General features: G+C 38.0%; 1 protein-coding gene across 2 annotated transcripts in view; it reads left to right on the top strand.

The window, feature by feature from the left end:
• Positions 1 to 10,284: 10,284 nt before the first annotated feature.
• The window catches only part of LOC124795213 (transmembrane protein 179), a 50,540-nt gene continuing 45,323 nt past the window's right edge, over positions 10,285 to 15,501 (top strand). For both annotated transcript variants that reach the window (XM_047259130.1, XM_047259129.1), the window contains exons 1-2: positions 10,285 to 10,644; positions 10,727 to 10,903. In XM_047259130.1, coding sequence (XP_047115086.1) covers positions 10,535 to 10,644; positions 10,727 to 10,903 — 287 coding nt within the window. In that variant the 5' untranslated portion in view covers positions 10,285 to 10,534. The remainder of the gene's footprint in view (positions 10,645 to 10,726; positions 10,904 to 15,501) is intronic.

Below are 15,501 nucleotides of genomic sequence, written 5' to 3'. Positions count from 1 at the left end.
TATGAGATTTTACTATGTGTCGACAATATAAGCAAATATTCGGTTCAAGTGAACTTGTAAGTTGCTATTGATACTTTACGTTCATTTCTTGACTGGATTCGAGAACTACTTAACACGGGATTTGAAACAAGCATTACAGAGGCTCCATTATTTGTAGGAAAAGTAATTACAAAATTGGGTCTCAGTTTTAAAAAATTGCACAAAGAAAACGAATGTTTGGTTATGAACAAATTGAAGAACCTATACAATCTGCTGAAAAGCATTGCAGAGTTAGCATTTTTAACATAATAATAGACGTTATATAGTCAACACTGATTGTCGATTCAAAGTGCTCAACGAATATTTTGAACGGTTTGGTTTTACTTACGATATGAATTATTTGAAATCATTGTCCAAGGACGACCTTCACAAATATTGTAATGAATTAGGTACAACACTACGAGAAGGCGAAAATAGTGACATACAGCCTTTCGAACTTTATGAGGAACTCCAAATTTTAAAACCCAACCTACAGGACTCAACCAAAGAAGCAAAACAACTTCTCAGTATATATTAGAAAATAATTTGGAAGAATAATGCTCGGAGTTGTTGCCAGTTCAGCTTCTGCCGAGAGAAGTTTCTCAAAGTTTAAACTGATTAAGACATAATTAAGAAACATGATGTGCCAAAAAAGACTACCTGCGTTGTTGGTATTATCAACTGAAGTCAACATAGGGGTTGGTGATAACTATGATGTAATCTTAAAAAAAATTCAGTGAGGCAAAAAGCCGGGAAATTGGTTTATTTTGGTTTGTGTTTGTTTAATGTAATTTTTGTCATTGTAATGATCCTTTATATTATAATAATAAAATTTGTGTATAATTATTGTTAGTGTAGAATTTAGCTTATTTACTCTAACATTTTCTTTCTGACTGAGAAGTGAAAGTGGCCTTGCAAAACTGATTCGTCGCTGACATTCAATTTTCGCCTAGCGCTGTCACTGGAGAAGGCTGCAGTAAAGGAAAGTAGCTTCCAGGAGATTGACCACCCAACCTATAGTCCAGATCTAGCCCCATGTGAGCATTATCTCTTCTCCAAACTGAAGAAATATCTTCAAGAAGGAAATTCGGTTATAACAGTGAAGTGAAAGCTGTTGTAATGGGACATTTGGCAGATAAAGAGTCAGATTACATTTTGAAAGGCATAGAACTGTTATTTCACAGATGTGAAAAGTATATTGAAATAAAAAGTGATTTACGTTGGAAATTAGCATCATTGTTTTATTTTTACGACTTTAAAACGTTGTCAGGCCAGAAACTTTTCGAACCTACCTTGTTCTTTTCATGTAGAACATTTTTTTCGTGTGATGCGTCATTTTCGAGATATTCAGTTGCTTCAACAAACGACAGACATCAATAATGAAGACCTTTTAGATAAGATTTATGTATTGAATCTAGCAACACATGTCACAAAAAGTGAATTCAGTGGTGAGGCCAAGCTATGATTTAAAATGGTCCATAAATACAAGCCCTCAGTACATTGTGTATTAGACATATTTCCGAGAGTCTGGAGCATATTGCTGGACAGGGCTAACCTCTGTGTTAGGTCATGACACTGAATGTTATAGAGAGCCCAAATGCTTTAAATGTTACAGTCTAGGACACCCTACTAAATTATGTATAAGTAACAAGGTTTGTGTTCACCGTGGCAAAGCAGGACACCTAAACAACGACTGTCCCAAGAAATGCGAGGAACCTGTGTGTATTCCATGCTCATACAAGATCAAGCCTTGCTGTGGAGTACGTACAGTATGTCTAATGTATATGCTTTTATTTCAATGAGAAATTCAGAGGACCGATTATGGCCATGGCTAATAAAACTATTCCCTTCTCGTTTATAACATCGTGTGATGCATGGTTTTTCATATACAAGCATCAGAATGTTGCAAGAAAGACGAAGGCACAAATCCACATGTACTATAGCTAGGAACTGGTGGTGTGGTATAAAGTGGCACAGACAGTTAGGGTCACATGGACCAATGGACCATTCTTTGATAGCCTTCAGCAGAAGAAACACTTTTAGCCTAAGAACAGATATAATTAAACTCCTATATATATATATATATATATATATATATATATAGTATTTATGAGTTGTTCTTCCAAGCCAGAAATGAATTCGCACTATCTCTGAAACAAACATTGTTCAGTTAAAAGGTGCATTAGGATAAACGGATTAGAATTAGAGGCTCTCCAGCAGGAGACTGTATATGAGTAGGATCAATACGTGATACTAGATGCACAAGTGATAGAAAGAATACAATAGCACTTTCATTTCAGCCTACAAATATATCATTGGGTACCACTAATAGTGAGTGTGCTGTACGTATGGTAAATTTCATATATGGGGAAATGGTGTGTTCTGTATCTAATACTGTAACTGGGGGCACAACGTTCCCACTACAGGCTAAAAGTGCACTAATACCTAGTATTAAGGAGGCAATATGTGGTAATGAGCTTAACATATACAGGTTTATCCATTAACACAAACATTGGGCTGCATGTGGTCCTTCCGACATAAACATAGTAAATGCGAAACTGCAAAATATGGCGATATTATTATTAAATGCATCCAAACAGACCCAGCCTGTTGTTGCCCTATTCTTAGCTGCCGAAAAACAAACACTGGTAGCCATCCATTGGAGAATGAAAAATGTGTAAACAGCAGCATGTCTGTTGAAAACCACCAACCCACATCTAAACAAATGCTCTGTAAGCCACCGTGCGGTGGCTAGCGGAGGGTACCCTGTACTACTACTGGTTTTTTTCCTTTCCTGTTCCATTCACAAATGGAGCGAGGGAAAACGACTATCTACATGCCTCTGTATTAGCCCTAATTTCTCCTATATTATCTTTCTGCTTCTTACAAGAAATGTATGTTGGTGGCAGTAAAATCGTTTTGCAGTCAGCTTCAAATGCTGGTTCTATACATTTTCTCAATAGTGTTCTTCAAGAATTCCCATTTAGTTCCCGAAACATGTGGAACGGTGTGTTGACTTCCATGCTGGCTACAATTCGACGTGTGCTCCTCCATTCAGCAAAAGTCATAACACAGCAGTTACATCAACTCAAATGGGAGACACTTGAGGACCCACCCTCTAATCATAATCTCGTCTCATGTGATTGTCGCCCCTTTGATGGATTAAAAAAGGCGTAGAAGGGTCGACGATTGCTGTTGGACAAGGCTGTGCAGCAGGTAATTAACGACTTCTTCATGCAGCAGGACAGGGTGCTTTACAAAGTGGTGCATCTGTGGGATGATTGCCTCAATGTTCACAGCGGTTTTGCCTGATTGACATAGCGATTCCGGACTTTATGGCCTTCAAATGAAAGTTTTTGATTGCTCCTTATAAAACAGTAACATACCCTACACCAGAAGCTACAGAGATAATAATACTTAATGCGCACAATCTACTGACCAAAATAAAAGAGTTGAGCAATCTGCTTCTACAGGTTTTTGACAGGGGAGAGGAACCTCGGATTTACACAGAATATATGTGAACTTTGTGAATGAGTGTACTTTGATCCATCCCTAGAGGCACCAAAGTGCTGTGTATATGCCGGATACGTCTGGTACTGGGTGTTTCAAAATGAATGTAGGGGTTTTAAGGCTTTGTAGCATTTACTACACTCAACTTACAATTATAAATAATATATCAAATGAAAGAGCAACTCACACTGTATTTCCTACAAGTGTTCAGTGTGAGCATCATTTGTCAAATGCTGCACATCGACTCGATTGGCAAGTTCTTCCCAAACCTTAATCAGTGTGTCTGGAGTAATTGGTGCAACAACTGCTTCAACCCTGTTTCTTAAATTGGGTAGCTCAGCTGGTAGTGGGAGCACCAATGGTCCTTTAAAAAACCCCAAAAGTAAAAATAGCATGGTGTCAGATCGTGTGAACGTTGAGATCATGTAAAACAAACTGTCATCTGGCTCCTTATGGCCAGTGCAGCAGATGGGTACAGTGTCGTTTAAGTTGTGCCAGTGAGATGGCACGTCATCGTGCACCAAAATAAAGTTCTGTGGTTAAATTTCATTCAGTTGAGAAAAGAGCCATATTCTAGCACATCAAGATAAGAAACACCTGTTACAGTTGCTTCTCTGAAAAAGAAAGGTCCATAAACTTTCCATCTGGATATGGGACAAAAAAGTTCCATTTAGGGGATCTCGTTGCAACAGTACCACCTAGTGTGAATTTGATGACCCTGAGAAGCGTACATTAAGTGTGTTCACATTTCCACTTAGGTGAAATGTCGATTCATCACTGAAGACGACACAATACAGAAAATCTTCATCATCATGCAGCAACATTTTGTTTGCAAAGTTGGCGCATAAACTTTTTAGCCTATGAGCTCTAGAACTTGTGACTGCTGCAAACCATAAGGACGTAGCTGTACATATCTTCTTATAAGTCTCCACACAGATGTCACTGGAACTGCTAATTCACGAATAGCCTTCCAAACATTTCTTGGGGCTATGGGTGAAAAAATCTCCCTCTCATTCCACATGCTCTTCTTGGTTGTCGTGTACTCTTCCCTTTGCACACAGACACACAAACAAAACTGCTTGGGTTGCTCTTTGATGTATTATTTGTACTTGTAAATTGAATGTAGTAAATGTTACAAATCCTAAAACCCCCAATACTCATTTTGAAACACTTGGTGCGTTAAGTCAACTACATTTGAATGCTCGGAGGAGCTCACTGCTAATATATAAAATGGACAACATATTTGAAGAAAAGGGAGTGCGAGTAGCATTCTTTCAGGAGCCCTATTCTGTAAATTGAAGAATACCTGCTTCCCTAAAAAGACCATGGACATAGCAGGTGATAATAGGCCAATGTCAGCTATGTTTTACTTAATATTTACTGTATTGTAGCCATGAAAGCTTAGCTGTGCGATAAACACATGGTCACTCTTGAACAAAAATTCAGTACCTACTTACCTGTTGATTCTCTCAAGTAATTATATGCAATATTCACGTAGTATTAAACGACACATTAATCAAATAAAGTCAGTTGTACATTACAGCTGGAATGAATTTCTCATCGTACAGCTGATGCAAATGCAAAGTTAAGTCTGTGTGCACAGTAGTGTATCCGAAGAGACAGGAATACCATTGTGAAAGGCAATACACTAGACAAACTAAATAGCGCTGAACGAAGCGCGACAGTCCCCTACATGCATGCAAAGGGTGAGCAGGAGTGACCACTAACATACGTATAACAATTGCTAGCAGTTCAGCAGCAGCAAGAGTTACAGGGTGCAAGGTGCTTCAATACTTAACTTGATTTGATGTATGGGGGCAACCATATAGGTTCATTATAGAGAAAGTTTGTGGTCCAACGGTCATGTTCACAATCGGAAGAGCAGGTGTTAATGTGACATGGATGGGAGGACTCAGCATAGTACCTGGTTGGCTCGTTTTTACCTTATATGTCGCTAACATTGATAATGACGAACGTTCAGGGAAGTCTTTGAGCTGCATTACAACGACCAAACTGTGGTAACGCCTTTTGAACAGGGGGCTGTAGCAATTGCGATAATGAACTTAAAGAATAATTAGGTTCCAGGTCCAGATGGAATATACCCTGAAGTCATAAGGAAGATATGATAACTTAGAGTGCCGAGCTTAACATCTCTCTTTAATGAAGCTTTAGTACAGGGAAAGAGTCCCTCACACTGGAAAGTGTCAGAAGCTTAATACTCAACAGGGGTACAGATAAGGTTCCAACTACTCACAAGAGCTACAAACTGATATATCTGATGAAAAGTCTGGCTGAGGTCCAGGAGCACCTGTTGTGTGATCTATTGTAGGCCAATGGGGAGCACCTGTGGCTGAGCCAGTGCCAATACAGTTTCCAGAAAGGCAGATCCATTGGTGACACTATCAACAGAGCCATTGAAACTGTCGATGGCTCCAGAAGTAAGTACACATAGCAATCATGATTGACATTGCAATCACATTCAACAGTCACTTGTGGCCTGCATAGTTTAACTATCTCAGGGATCTTTGGGTCCCAAGGGGTCTGTGCAACAGGTAGTGTTGAGGGGTGCATAGGAAAACAATAAGTTATTAAAAAGAAACTAAAGACTGTCCGCAAGACTCCATAAGTTATCCTGCCTTTTGGGACTTCACTACTGAACCTCTTATTTTCTCCTCACCAAAGATAAAACTGTCAGTGGGATAGTGGGGTACACAATGTCCTGGTGATGGTATCTGCTGACTCTCAGGTGAAGCTCGAGGAAAAGGAATGTGGAGCACTCGAACAGATGCAGAGGTGATGTTCAGATAATAAAGTAGCCCTAGAAATTCACAACAGAACGTATACATTGCTCCATGACCAATTACCTAAGACTAGAAATCGTACAGTTTAGATTAGCGACCCCTCTACATCACACAGAGAGATCTTTAGGTATTTGGGATGGCAATTGGATGAAGGAGGAATTTTATGACGAATATTAAGCAATCCACCGAAAACACACTGGAAATTATGCAGAAGTTTGTGCAAGCTGGAGCCATGAGCCATAAGCAGCTGTTGCATTCCATAGGTGTGTACTACAATACCATCTTCAGTGCTATACTTTGCTTTGCAGCCTGTGATTCAAGAACTGTAGATTCATCTTTAGACGAGCACAGAGGATCGTACTCTTCAGGCTTGTTACACCTTTTGGGATAACATCTACTGAGTATATTCCAGTGATACTGGGGATCTGCCCCATCAGTATTCAGGTACAATACAGAGTAGCATATTACTTGTTAAGTTGAGACAGACTTAACTTAGCGCAAATGATTGCAGGGGAAAATATCAATAACAAAATACAGCTCCCAGTTGGGGGAGCAGATGACAGGAATGACCACCGGTATGTATGCATACAAATGTTAAAGTCAGACTATGTATGTGCCTAGATGAACCAACTAAGGGAATGGTGCACAGAAACTCTGGTCAGGGTCCATATCCTACCCATATACACAAAATAGGGACAAGGGTAATGGATCTTGGTGACCATGGAGAAATAGGGATGTCTGAACATGTAGTGCTTCACTGTAGTTTGCACTAACTAGAAAGAAGGAGCAGATTGGATAATTTGAACTTGGGCAGGGTAGGTCAAAATACAGAAGGATGGAACTTACTTCAGCAACACTGCAGTATAAGTTTTACAATGGGGAGCATAGGGATATTAATGATGAAGAATGGGCTAATATACCTGGTAACCAAGAAGGTAAATACAAATGAAGTTTGAAGTATAACGGTACAAGAAGAACAACTGCAACAGGACAACCTCAAGAAGGAGCTCAACAGTGGAACAGTGCTGAGGAAAGCTCTTCAAACTTTCTAAGTTCGGAAGGAGACGATGATGAGTGGGAATGGAATGATGACGTGTATGAATTGGAATGGAATGATGACATGTACATTAATGATGCTATGTGTTCATTTATAGGATTTTATAAATTGCATAAAAATTAACAGTGTAATGGGTTCATTTCCAGTGCACAGTTGAGAGAAAAAAAGGAAAAACAGGAAATTAGTTATAAGAATCCAAAGGTAATGCAAAGGCTCAAGTGCAGTGGCATCACATAAGACCATTTGGTAGTAGTTTAATAAATGCGTGAACTTAGATGTAGTGTAATTATCTCTTGAGCAATTCTAAGGTTGCTGTTCACTGTTGTAACTAATTAGGGATAGAGGGTCATGTGGTGTTGATTTTTTTTCCCTTTTTATTTCATTTTCTCTTCACTTTTCCTGCTTTCTTTATTTTCTATATTTTTATCTTAAAACAGTTGAAGATGTTAGTTGTAGACATTAATACTACATATTTAACGTTAATCTGAAATTTACAGAATTTAGACTCACAAGACAGTGGAGTCAGATGTACAGCAATAAATAAATATATAAATAAATTATTTGCTACTGAAAATATGTACATAGAAACACATCGATCAATATTCGTGAGGGAACACATAGATCCTCTTTACCTGACCACTGTGGTTTTTTGTTCTGTCTAGGAAATAACATCAGAAACAACTGTAGTTTTCTTTAATAGGGCTGACCTTTTCAGTCAGGAAAAGTTATTTGATAAAAATTGCTTTAGTAATTTATGTTCTTTTCTATATACTGAGTAGCGATCAGCATTTTTTAGTTAGTATAAAACATAAATAGTTCTTTGCTTTCTGATATCTGGCCCCTCTTATAGTAGCACACCAAGTGTAAAAAATGTCCATGTCGCCATGGAAAAATTGCATGGTGTCGCAAAAACAAAGCAAAATAATAAAAATAAAGACTAAGAGCCGCCAAAGCAGTAAATTCAGTACCATAACCCATAACATGACTGGGCGTGGCGAAAATATGTTAATTTCCGATGTTAGTAGATGCCAATACCGTGCTTCCCCACCAACATTGAGCTGGGTTCACACACAGACACACACACAACAAAAGTATCGCCACAGATAGTGGCATACTGAAGTTACATTGGAGTTGCATGTGTGAACTCCCAGGTTTTAGTGGCACAACATGAGAGACGCAACTTTTGCCACGCCACAAAAAGTTTAGCTTCGTTCCACTTCCTTGTGACACTTTCCTAGGACCACTGCTCCCTGGTGGCAATATTCCGAAACACGAGCATTCTGTCGCATTTATCGTGCAGTAACTGCTGCTTTACTTCATCTTCCATTCAATTTCGGCTTCTAAAACTACAAGAACAGCAATCTACCTTTGATTTTCCGCAGCAGTGTGTGTGTGTGTGTGTGTGTGTGTGTGTGTGTGTGTGTGTGTGTGTGTGTGTTTGTGTGTAAACCTTTTACATATCTCACGAAGGAATAAATAAACAAACTTCATATATGTAACCAAAAAAGCGAGTCGTATCAACTTCGTAATTTGTCACCTCAAGCATTGTATAAATTGTGGATTATATGCAGGATATATCTCCAGAGTGTGATGTAGCAGCTGTTAAACTAAAACTTAATTATTCAAAATGCCTGTATCAATGAATACAATGGCGTGTCTGCAGATGATATTTACGTGGCAGCTGTTGGTTATTTTGCCACTGCAGACAACATTTTCATGTCTGAGTGTTATTACTTTAATAAATGTATTTATTTCCCTTGATTTATCCCTGTGCGATATTTATTTTCGGACCGGACATTTGGGTTTCGTATTCCTTGTATTTAAGCCCATAACCTGCACCATAACATTCATACCCGCCCATATAATTTCAGTTGACGCCATACTGAAAGCTGTGCAACTACACAGTATCTATGGCGCACAGTGTGAACAGTAGCTCACTATGCCACTACAGCAGGCCATAGACTATGGCGCCACATTAGATGCGTGTCTGAACCCGGTTTTACATTTAAACCTTTCTTCCGGAGAAATATTATCACTGACGTCCCTCCCCCTCCCCCCCCCCCCCCCCCCCACCCACCACTTCCGGTGAGGGTCTGCGTGAAAGACACGGTTTGAAATGCATTGTGGAATGTTTTGACTGTCTATTCTGTCCCATTTTGTTCCTCTGACATCGTGTTTACATGGGGCTCCCAAAACCGGATTTAGTAAACCCATTCCCCAATGTCTCTTCTCGGTGGTCAGGTAAACATTTCAAAGTCGATTTTGGAAATCCGCTTCTGGTTTTCACTCCTATGTAAACGCGACTGGTTTTGAAACTTGATTGGACTGACTGGTTTAACAAATTTTCTGCTTATATGGACGGAATGCCTTTTTGCACACTGAAGGATAAGGAGAAATATTAGACTGGAGCTGTTTACTCCTCGTCTAATTGAAGATAAATAGCGATTGCGATGACTAAATCACAAACTGTGACTGCTGTTTTTCGGGCTCCATATTTAGCTGGAATAGGAAATCCGCTTCAGGCCTTCACATGTATTAAACGCAACAGCGAAAAACGGGTTCCGAAATTTTGTTTTCGTCTTTCGGAAGATGTGTCACATGTAAACGTAGTGACTGACATCGCACTTTTGCCATTGTAACACAACAAACCGTATCAAAAATGACGCCTTCAGGAGAGATGTTTATAATGAGGTGTATCGCTGGACTTCATATTTTTGTAATGCGCCGGTATAAACACCTAAACTATTTAAAATCACGATTGCTCGTTAGAAGATTCCGAGGCAGATTTATACAGTTTAAAAATTGTAGCTGTATTTGAGCCACAGAAACATTAAGGTGGTTTTCGACTTAAGCCTACACGACGGGGAGTGTTAATGTCAAATGTTGGTACACCATGCAGCAATGCAAGCAAAAGGCACTGATTGAGTTGTAAACAAAAACAAACCGAATGACAGTTGTTGCGTGATGTAGGAAATTGCGGCAATGAATCTCAATTGCTTTCATTGCGTGCTGGTTTCTGAGAATACCCCAGTCTCTGTTTAATAACTTGGCGCTTGTTGGATACTTCATCATTAGCATTACTGAACACAGAGGCCTTATTTGAATGATACAGTGAAGAACACACCATTGGTAGCCTTTTTATTTTGCCATGGCATTGTCAAACCTCACATTACTTAGTCAGATTGCTGGCTATGTAATCGCTTTAATACTGTCAGTATGTATGACTGTGCCGTTGAGCATGCACCAGGATGAATTTAGGTACATATTGCATTTGTCTTTTCCTGTTGGAATACCCATGTAAAAGGAAATATACTATTTTTTTTGTTTTTGATTTGTTTAGAGGGCATTGCCTGTTGTTTTCCACTGGGATTTGGCAAGAGGACGACGGACAGTTCAGTGTAGATTGGGCCTCGCAGGCATATTGTAATTACGGCATTTTCGTTGGTGTGACGCTGTTTGTGACTTCAGCTATTCAGATTTATCGGCTGTCGATGTTCATGTACAAGGGAATCGACAGGTAAGCTGTACGAAATTTAACGTTTATTTCACTCCCAATATACACGTGAAACTCACACTTGTACCACTTGAGTAAGAGGTAAAGAACACTAAGAACTTGATCATCACAGTTGATCAAATAATGAGGAAGTAGCTCGACACAAAATGAAGAAATAGGGAAAATAGTTCATTAATTTTCATAGATGCCAGTGTCATTGTGCAGAAACTGCTCATTTTATTTGCGGAAGGAAATTACAATTGCCCGTTGTAAGGCACCCTAAATTAGATTATATTCGATTCAATTTTCCTTCCATAGACTCAAAAACGAGATAATTCTTGTGGGCGTGGAACAAGTCAGAAAGTATAACATAAAACATTTGAATATAACAACACTACCCTGATCACTTGCCAGGAGATTGTCAAAATAGGTGAATACACTACAGTTATCTGAAGCTGCTAATATTTACAGAATTAATACAGTGCCGGAATGAAACATAGTTATGCACTTTTAATAAATTTATCATTCATAAAATAATGATTGTTGTAACCAAGTGCTGTCAGAACTGAAATCTAAGACATTTTTATTAAGCTGGTTTAACAGTCCGTGTTAAGACATTCATCAGTAGAGTAGGGGGAGCTGGCTATCAAAAAGTTGGTAAAACTATGAAGAGCTCCCAGGGAAATCTTAAGATGGTGAACCAGTTAAATTGTGAATCAATGTTTCATATGATTTTTTAAAATTAAAACATGGGGCTGGGGAGGTGGATGAGTGAAGATAATTACCTGTTTTTACTGTCAAAAGTAATTACACATTTGCTGTTAATCGTACGTGCATAGGTGTTGCCAACATCTGCACCTGAGTGGCCCATTGTAAACTTTCAAACTCTGTTTAAACTGTGCATTATCTAAAACCAAGTTTTTAATGATTGCTGCCAATTTATTGAAAATGTGTGTTCCTGAATATTGGTCCCCTCTTTGGGCCAAGGTAAGTGACTTTAGGTCCTCATGTAGATTGTTCTTATTCCTAGTATCAATACTAGCTATATATTGAATTATTGGTTGGAAATGAGATATATAACTTGCAACAAATTTCGTTGAAGAACAAATTTACTGAGGAGCAGTGGTGAGAATACCAAGTTCCTTGAACAGGTTTCTAAATGGTATTTGTGAATTTACACAACAAATGATTCCTATTACAAGCTGTTGCACACTAAAAACGTTTCCTCGGTTTAATGAGTTACGCCGTAATATGATGCCCTTTCCAAATGAGTTTATTAGCATGTTGTAATCCCAGAAATTTATTACTGTCAACCTCTTCAATCTGCATATATTGGATCTTTACAAAGTTTAATGATAGTAAATTAGATTCAAACCATTCCTTAACAACAGTGAAAATTTGATGAGCAACCATTTCTAAATCTGTACTTGACTTGTTACTTATTGCAATGTTTGTATCATCTGTGAACAAATCAAACTTAGCATGTGGAAATATAACATTCAAGAGGTCACCAATGCACTGAAGGAAAAAGCAATAGACTCAAGGTGGAACATTGAGGAACACCACATGTAATTAATTCACAATCAGAAGTGTGACTGCTTACTGTTAGGTAAGACTCAAACCATTTTGCAGCACTGCCGGTGTCACCATAACATTCTAATTTACTTAAGAGAATGCTGTGATTCACACAGTCAGAGGCTTTTGACAGGTCACAGAAAATGCTAGCAGCCTCTAATTTGTTATCTAATGAATTAAATATATTCTCACTGTACATGTAAATAGTTTTCTCTATATTGGAAGCCTTAGGGAAACCAAACTGTGACTTGGACAATATATTATATGCAGTCACATGCTTAAGGAGTCACTTGAACACAACCTTTTCAAATATTTTTGAAAAAGCCAGCAAAAGTGAAATTGGTCGATAGTTTGATGGTATCTCGTTATCCCCCATCCTGTAAAAATGCTCGACTTCAGCATATTTTAGACAGGCTGGAAATGTTCTGCTGATAAGAGATTGATTACACAAATAACTTAAGATAGAACTCAACTCACATAAGCATTCTTTGATTAATTTTATTGACATGTTATCATAACCACTAGAATACTTATTAGATTTTGAGGATTTTATGATGGATTCTGCTTCTCTGGGAGACGTGAGTGTCACTTCCATTTTACTGACGTTATTTGTAAAGACTGGTCTCAACTCCATTGCCCTGTTTACTGAACCTGATATCCCCAATCTGTCAGTAACAGAAACAAAATACTTGGGTAAGAGGTCTGCAACACTACATGCACTTATCAGTGCCTCATTTATTTTTAGAGCTATCTATTGCTCTTTGCTTTTGGCCACACCTGTCTCTGTCTTCACTAAATTCAATAAAATTTTTATTTTGTTGCCTGATGTAATTATCATTTTCTCATAATAAAGTTGCTTAGATTTTTGGATTACTTGCTTCAGTATTTTCTGAAACAGTTTCAGAAAATCAAGAATAATCTTCTTCTGAAAGAGTCTGATGTGAAAGTAGTCTCAAATAACTACACAATTTGATCAGCAAAGAATAGGCTCATAGAGATGTTTTCAAAGCACCTGACAAATGTACATTATTTAGATGGGGCATTAATGAAACTATAAAATATATATAAATGGAATTGTGGTGCTATTGGTCATGTAAATTACATTTTGTACATATGCCAGCAAAGTAATCTTGCTTCCAGGTTTGGCTATATGTATGATAGCCAACACAGTATATAGAGAAGTATGTATAAAACATTATTTTCCAGCACAAATTCATAGTAAGGTCTGATAATTACTATAGAATTTAAAAATGTGATGATATATGAAGATCAGTAGAGTCTACAGATACCAGACTGAAGGCTTTGACCTGTGAGATTTATTTATTTATTTATATACTTGTTCCATAGATCTGTACATGTGAGCAAATCACTCAGATGTGGAACGTGTCAATATACATAATAAAATACATAGAATAAAGACATTGTTATGGTATTAATAACAGTGCACAAAAGTCATACTTATTAGCTTAAAAACTAGTCAACATAAATGTGAAGACAGCAGTTTCATATTTAGAGCATTATTGCATTTATTTTAACCTTGAACAGTAATCAAAACTTCCCACTTTGGGTTTAAAAGGGACCCAAAAATGGAAATGAGAAAAACAGGAATTTTTACATTAGGGCATTATTACATTAGTTTAACAGTAAACAGTGTCAAAAAATTTAAAAACATCTTTCCAATCTGGGTTTTACTTATTTCTCTGAAAGAATTCCTCTAGTGAATAAAGTGAGGTCTCAAGTAAATAATTTTTCAAGCTACTTTTAAATACTGATGTACGACTCCTTATACTTTTGACGCTGTTGGGTGGGGAATTGAAAATTTTCGTTCCAGCGTACTTTACCCCTTTCTGAATAAGTGTCAAGTTCTTTAACTCACAGTGGAAATCCTCTTTTCTTCTGGTGTTATGTTCATGATGTAGGCAATTCGTTTCATACAGAGTGGGGTTATTTATTATGAAGCACATCAGTGAATATATGTACTGAGATGTTGCTGTCAGTATTTCAAGTCATTTAAAAAGATTTCGACATGAGGTTCGTGGGGGTACACCAAAAATGATTCTTATTGCTCTTTTTTGTGCTGTGGGGATTTTCTTTGCGGCAGGTGTATTGCCCCAGAAGATGACGCCATAACACATCACTGAATGAAAATAGCCAAAGTAAGCTGACTTTGAGATGGTAATGTCATTGAAGCGTGACAAAATTCGTAAAGCAAATGTTGCCGACGTCAGCCGTTTTAGTGTTTGTAGAACGTGATGTTCCCAGTTCAGCCTACTGTCCATGTATACGCCTAGGAATTTTGATAATTACACTTGCTTTATCATCTGATCATTCTGTGTGATAACTATTTCTTTTGGGTTTTTGTGGGTTGTCTGGAACTGGATAAAATTGGTTTTTTTCAGGTTTATTGAAAGGGAGTTAATACTAAACCAACCCAGAACTTCTTTAAGGATATCATTGACCTCGGATTCTAAGTCAGTAGTTGACACATTATCCACCACAATGCTCGTATCATCAGCGAACATTGTAAATTTACACTGCTTATTGATGGATAAAGGCGGGTCATTAACATATATGAGGAACAGCAAGGGCCCAAGCACTTATCCCTGTGGCACTCCATGCTGCACAATTCCCCACTCAGAGTCCACTATATATTGTGATACACTATCTGAAACATCTAGAATAATCTTCTGCTTCCTATTTTCGAGGTACGATTTTAACCAGTTCCCTACAGGTCCTGTAATTCCATAATGACAGGCCTTCTTGAAGAGTATCTGGTGATCTACACAGTCAAATGCCTTTGATAGTTCGCATAAGACACCAATTGGCAGCCTCTTGCTGTTTATAGACTCTAGAACATCATTTGTGAATGAGAAAATTGAGTTATCTATTGAAACTCCCTTTTGAAAACCACATTTGTAGCATCCCCTGCTTTGTACAGGGGCCTGACAACAGAGTATTTCATTCTGTCTGGAAACACTCCTTGTTGCATGGATGTGTTGCAGATGTGAGACAAAACTTTGGCCACTTCACTACAGCAAGCCTTCAAC

The sequence above is a fragment of the Schistocerca piceifrons genome, chromosome 4 (genome assembly GCF_021461385.2).
Source record: "Schistocerca piceifrons isolate TAMUIC-IGC-003096 chromosome 4, iqSchPice1.1, whole genome shotgun sequence".
Classification (NCBI taxonomy): Eukaryota; Metazoa; Arthropoda; class Insecta; order Orthoptera; family Acrididae; genus Schistocerca; species Schistocerca piceifrons.
This window is presented reverse-complemented; position numbering and strand designations above follow the sequence as displayed.